This window comes from Fulmarus glacialis, unplaced genomic scaffold (genome assembly GCF_000690835.1).
Source record: "Fulmarus glacialis isolate BGI_N327 unplaced genomic scaffold, ASM69083v1 scaffold15619, whole genome shotgun sequence".
In the NCBI taxonomy this organism is placed as follows: domain Eukaryota; kingdom Metazoa; phylum Chordata; class Aves; order Procellariiformes; family Procellariidae; genus Fulmarus; species Fulmarus glacialis.
In genome coordinates, this window is record NW_009235361.1 from 84,368 (window position 1) to 91,051 (window position 6,684).

The 6,684-nt window shown below is 42.0% G+C and overlaps 1 protein-coding gene across 1 annotated transcript in view; it reads right to left on the minus strand.

Annotated features, from left to right (window-relative positions):
• Nucleotides 1–5,865, minus strand: part of ARHGEF28 (Rho guanine nucleotide exchange factor (GEF) 28) — a gene marked incomplete at its 3' end in the record, with an annotated part of 81,375 nt that extends 75,510 nt beyond the window's left edge. Inside the window, exons 1-3 of the mRNA XM_009586011.1 lie at nucleotides 5,746–5,865; nucleotides 4,787–4,934; nucleotides 2,679–2,972 (exon numbers count right to left, since the gene is read on the minus strand). Coding sequence (XP_009584306.1) covers nucleotides 2,679–2,972; nucleotides 4,787–4,934; nucleotides 5,746–5,865 — 562 coding nt within the window. The remainder of the gene's footprint in view (nucleotides 1–2,678; nucleotides 2,973–4,786; nucleotides 4,935–5,745) is intronic.
• Between the last annotated feature and the right edge of the window lie 819 nt (nucleotides 5,866–6,684).

The following is a 6,684-nucleotide window of genomic DNA, read 5'->3' on the forward strand; positions in this document are numbered from 1 at the left end:
CTCATCGTCTTTCCAAATCCTCATAAATTCCCTGTTTCTCATCCATTTTGATCTTCTGGAGCATGGGGAAGAAAAAGGGTGCTGGGTCAAGCCTTGATCACCTCATGGTGGAAGATAAAGAACCTTCCCCTTCTCTTCTCACCAGGAGATCTGAAGCACTCCTGACCCAATCCATCCCCTTCTCCCTCTTTCTCCTTCCCCTGCACGCACAGGGCTCCCCTCATAAATTCCCTGTTTCTCATCCATTTTGATCTTCTGGAGCATGGGGAAGAAAAAGGGTGCTGGGTCAAGCCTTGATCACCTCATGGTGGAAGATAAAGAACCTTCCCCTTCTCTTCTCACCAGGAGATCTGAAGCACTCCTGACCCAATCCATCCCCTTCTCCCTCTTTCTCCTTCCCCTGCACGCACAGGGCTCCCTCAGCCACAAGCAATCCTCGGCTGTGCTTGGCCTCTTGACTTTGGGGGCAAAAACACAGTAATGGGGATAGCACAAGGAAGCAACATAAGTCAGTGTTTCTCAGAGTCAGGTGAAAGGAGAACATGGCTGTAAGAAGAATCAAAACCATACTTTCAGATAGGATAAAGAAAGGATACAGGATACAAGAAAAATTACACAAACTGCTTAGAGGATACCAGAATAAATGTCAAGCCCAGCCCAAGCCTGGATTTCAGAGACAGACAAAGGGAATGACTGACCTCCCTTGGGCTGAAGGCGAAGCTGTCCGGAAAGCTTTCAGGAGCCCCCGACCCAACAAGGGTGGTCAGTAAGCACTGCCCAGGCAGGACTGCACTGAGAGCTCCTCACTGTGCGTGAGCATCGCTACCAGGCCCCAGGAATTTGGATCAGTTTTTGTTTTATTCAGAATCAAGGGGAAAGATCCCAGCTTCATTTAAGAGCAATGACTGGGGTACAAAGGGAGATGTCACCTCTTCAGTGCAACAGTGCCCATGAGGCAACCGCTAATGCAGCACGCTCGACACGCTCGTCTAACATTTCAAACGTTCACTTTGTATAGTGACTGGAGCACACATCCCTGCTTTTCCGCTGTATTCAGATTTTGTTTATGTATAATACTTAAACCTGAAAAGTGAACAAAGTATGAAAAAGACATAGAAACAAAAATATACAAGTCCTATAACAGTCCCATGAGGGCAACATACTCTTTTCCATATAAATGTTGCAGTACACCTGAAAATTAACGATTAGCATAACTAAAAATCAAAGAATTTTGCTATTTGGATAGCAGCTACCCTGGCAGAGCTTAGTCTGGTACCAGCTGAGCTGATCTCCGACGCTCCGGACCCACAACACACCCAGCATAAACTTCCCCGTGTTTAAAGCAGGCAGGTACCCAGTTGGCTTTGCCTGAGCATCTCTCAGTACCGCTAGTATCCTGCTGATGCTTCTGAGTTGGGCTTCAATTGGTTTTGATGAAAAGCTTAGCCAAGTCTGTGAACAAAACTACAGCTGATTTCTTCAGGATTTGAATCAAGGTCTTCATTGCTAAGATCCAAGAGCCCTTCCAGCGGTTGAGTAATGTGAACAAATATTTACTACACACTAAAATGAAACAATAATGGGTTGGTTTTTTTCCTCTCGTGTCTAGCCAATATTTGAATGAGACTTGGTATTTGTTTTTACATCTCTTGAAAGAACTGTTTACAACAGACAGACATAACCCGTCCTTCTCCTAAGGAAGGCAGTAGAGTATTTCAAGCTATCTGTCATTAAGAATTAGAAAGATTTAAGATGGGAAAAAAGCCCTCACCCTAAGTGCTGTGTTTTCCCAAAAGCTTGCATGAATCTCTCTTTCAGTTTGGCTCATATGGAAACTGCCTGTCCTCCAAATTTTAGCAATTTAAAGTACTAAAAGGAAAACAGCCAAAAGTACCAAATTTTCAATGAAAAACATGTGAAGCCATCAAGTTTAACACTGTTTCCAACCTCAGCTATAAATCAGCTGGATCTGCAAAAAAAATTACACTCTTCAGCAAAACCTAACTACAGTTTTCTGTTTGCAATGAAACCTGAAACCAGGAAAATTTCACCTGATTTTGTTACAAAATTTTTCAATAGCATACCCTAGTGTAAAGTTTCATGTATATTTTCATCCCATTTCCTCTACAATAAAAAAAAAGCCACAAAACTTGTTCAATGATATTCTCCCCAAAGAGTGATCATAGTCATAAATAAAGCATAAACACTGTCAGAACCGTGATAAAAATTATGTTTACTCTGTACATCAGAATGCCTACAGTAACACATTCTTCTGTTTAATGACCGTCTCCTTTTTGTCTGCGTAATTAAAATCTCTCACTTGGTTGGAATCATGGGTGGCAATACTTCACTACTACAATTCTTGCTTTTTTAAAACAGACAGCTCTTTAATCTTGCAAAGGCAGAGTCTATTTATAAATAAAGGACTGCATTCACAGCGAGTCAAGGCACAAAAAGCTTCTGGAGAGACTGAGTTACAATAACCATTATTATCCTTTTTAAAACTCTGGGCACAAACTAAATCTCTGATTACACCTCTCATACTTGAACAATTTTTCATCTTAACCACAAAATAAAGCGCAAGGGTGGAGAACCTGGGATAAAACGGTGAGATACTCTGCTTTGAACTGTGCACCAAACCACTGTTAAAAGCTTTCCAACATAAAATAAAACCTTACCACCTCCTGAGCAGCTTCCAAGGATGTTCCAGGTCGATGGCAATTCTTCATGAGCAACAGCCATCATCAAATCGTTATCCAGGGACTGCAGATCTTTTAGCCTTAGCCCAAACTTATCCAGCAGCATCTTGTGACTAGCGGCAGTGACACATTCTGCGTGATCGACTAGAAAGCGAGACAACTTGCAAGACAGATTCTCTCTGTAAGTGACAGGACAGCTGCCGAGGACCACAGGTGAGTATCCCCTTGTGTACATTAACACAGAGACAGAAACTGCTTCTTGGCATCCATGGCCTGTAATTATAACGTAAGTTAATCACTAACATTACCTATGTTCAGAAAATAGATTAGTTTTTCCTCATTCCCCCAGCCTCTAAGAGCTGTGACTACTCATCCAGAATTATTTTGTTCTTCCCTCTAATTACATCTATCTGTCGTAGGGCATCCACCAACCATTTCTGGTGATGAACCTGGATTCAACTAGACTGTGAACCGCCAGCCCTCCCAATTATACTGACATAATTAATTCTAGAACCACTCTTTCTAGGTGAAGGTTCTTTAATCACAATGGAAAGAAGGGGTAACCATATCAGGATGAAATCCCACAAATCTGAAGGTTTTGCATAAGAATTAAGAAAAATGAGACCTCATGAAAAGAGTGGCAGAGTGGCCATTTTGTACCTACCCAGTGTCTCCATGTAGGCCAAAACCCTACTTTTAACTACTGCATGCTTCATGCTTTTGGCAGACTTGATTAAACACTTATCAACTCTAACTTACAGCTGGGACCCTCTAGGGACAACTCTCAAACCTCTTAAGCACCTCACACATTCCTCTTCCTCCTTTGCCATCTAAGTGAGGGTGGATGTCATACGTTGAAAAGAGGTGCAAGCTGTACCTCTCACTGGAGAGCTAACCATGGCGTACTATGGATGCAAATCTAAATTTTCCAAAATACCCCTGAATAACTACAAGTATATATGCAATCTAGTAAGGCAGAAGGAAGCATGTACTTACCACATCTGTAGTTGTTTTTAAAGTGCTCTGTGTTCCCCTGTGTTTAATTTGGCCACTACAAAACAACACTAACATCAGCAGGGCTATATTTTAACCTCACACTTTATTTTCATCTGTTCATGGCTTCTGTTGGGAACAGGCAGAGGCTTAAGTGTTGCCTGTAGCCTCCTGTTTTATTCCTAGCCCAGAAGCAATCATTTAACAGTGTCATTTCAGGCCTCTAAAAAAAAAAAACCAAAGAAAAAAAGACTTTGCTATCCTGGAATAAGCCTAGCATTGCATTTTCTCCAGTTGTAATCCATGACAATCATTTACCATTTACAGGATCAAAGGAGACACAACGTAGTGGCAGCAAACTTTCCCTTTTTATACTCAGCAGTTATTTTCAGACTCTAAATCCCCTTTAGAAAACAAGAACAAATAACAAGCAGATCCTATTCCACAGGTACATCATGTCTATAGCCACCTACTCACACAAACGAAAAGGTCACAAAGCACACAATAAAGGTGACAACCTGGGTTATGTTATATCCACAATGGGAACAATGCCACAGCAGAGAGCCAGCTGGGAAGCAACACAAATCCCCCGTTTGCAGCAAGGCACCCCTGAAACGGTTTCCCTGACACCTCTGCACCATGTACAGCTCCAGCAGAGCTCCAAGCATCGCACATCTCCACCATGAGGGCCCTGCAAGCCGGGCTGAGTGCTGCACCCAGGGAAGGCTCAGACAAAAACATGACTTTTGCTGGTGTTAGGATGCCTGGAGGCGAACAGTTGTGGCATAGAATTAATTCACATTAAAAATGATGCCATCCCTGAAGATTGCACTTCAATGCACACCCAACTATGCAAGCCCAGTAACATTGTCTACGCCTGATACCGTGCTGGTGTGGGTTGCTACGAAAGGCAGAATTACCTACGGTCAGTCAAACTCAGCCTGGATCCTAAAGGCCTTCATTCAATTCCTGCATTTCCTCCATTATAGAGCAATAAAGCAGAGTTATACCAAATCGCCCAGTTGTGCCCAGCTTTGAAATGGAGGTGGGGTATAGCAAAGAAATGAAAAACGTAAACAGGTGTTAACACTCACCTGGAACAATGGACCGAAGAGCATTGTCACTAACTCGCTCAGCAAAGATTATGTGCCTCTTCAGGGATCCATCGTAAACAAAGTAAAACTCGGCATCCTCTGGGAGGTAAATGTCTTTGTCAAATTTTGCATTTATAGTCACTTGTCCCTGAAAAATGAAAGCACTTTCAGAAACTTCCAGTAAATCTCTCATCTCCAACAAACCCATTGATACATGCTTCAGATGCAAGTTTATTATAACCTTTTCAACTCTACTATAGAGAGGCTGTGATCCAATGACAAATCTGCAGTTTCCTACTTCCACTTAGAAAATAACACTGGTTTTATGCCTGCACGAGCGAAGGTGATTTAAAAAACCGCCTTTTAAATAATGTCTTTCAACTAATTCCTTTCATTCTGACCCACACAAATATAACTGACTTTTTATTTAAAATGCATCAGAACAAGTGAGTCAGTGAACCCGAGTATTTTCTATTTACAAAAGCAGGCTTTGTGTTAAAAAAATTCAAAAATTCAGAAGTGCTTTAAATGATCTTAGACTCAGTTTACAAAACAAAAGCACTGACGTAATTATACAACTGACCATGCTGGTTTCAAAGAATACTAGTTCCCAGATATCTGCCCATGAGTTTCTTTATAGTAAATAGAAAGCAACCAGCCAAGAAAAATCTGTCATACAATAGCTTCAAAAAAGAACAGGAAAGGGATCTGAGAAGCAGAAAACAATAACAAATGTCTGACATGTCTGAGGGAGGAAATTTAGAAGAAGTTGCATTTCCTCGAAGAGGAGGACAGCATGCTCCACCACAGTTCCCGGCTGCCAGAGTTGTCCTAAATAAGACAGAAGTGCCCCAACATCTGGCAGAAACGGTGTTTTCTGGAAAACACGCTGCAAAAGAATATCTCAGCTATTCACACTTCCAAACAATGCCTGGCCTGCCTCTTTTCAAAACAGTTACCACACCGCCGACTCCACCAGCTCCATAAACAAGACTGGCAAAAACCTGCACCAAAGCACACCAAAGCGCAGTAGCACAGAAATTTCCGTGGTTGAAAACCGCAGTTATGGCCCTGACCATCCTGACGAGCATCCGTCTCCTTCCCCTGTTCATTATATGGCAAACGTACACTTTACTTGCCGCCCCCCACAACATCACATATTCGCCTGCCTTCCCCAAGGACATCTTTCTCGTCAGTTGTAACAATGCAAATCCTGCGTTTGTTTTCCTCTTAAATACAGGCGGGTCTATTGAACTAGGGGTGAAGAGGCAAAGGCTAGTTTCAGGCACCAAATCTTCCTTAGATAGGATTGTTCCTGTAAGGATAGATGTAAACAACATTAGGAGTACAGTATCAAGAGCAAACATGCCTGTCAACCCCAGAAACTGGTAACGTACCTCTTTTTAGTAGCCTGAAGTGTTGTTATAACAGCCAAGTGTTTTCTCCTATTTCTCTTTGGGTTTTGCACTGTTATACCCAGCAATTATTGTTATTGTTGTTATTATTATTATTAATAATTTATCATCTTTTTTTTTTAAACCTTTTTATGTTAGTTGTCAATAACTCTTTTTGTCTATTGAGTAGTACTATGGATGGCTATTTTGAGGAGATAGGAACAGGGTTAAGTCCCTGAAGACACTCTACAGGCTGCTCCAGTGGGTGCTTAACTGGCAGCAGCCTGGTGCACAGGAGCACAGCAGAATTTCTTCCACATGGGCACTTGTGGCCACAACTCCCAAACCACCTCTATATCCTCTGGACCCCTAAGACTGAGGGATAGCCAGCCAGCCAGCTTTCACGTTTTCTTTGCGCTAACTACATGAAACAAGGGAGATGTTTTGTGGCAATATTTCTCATTTCATAGGCCTACTCTTGAAAAAAACAAAAATCAAGATCAA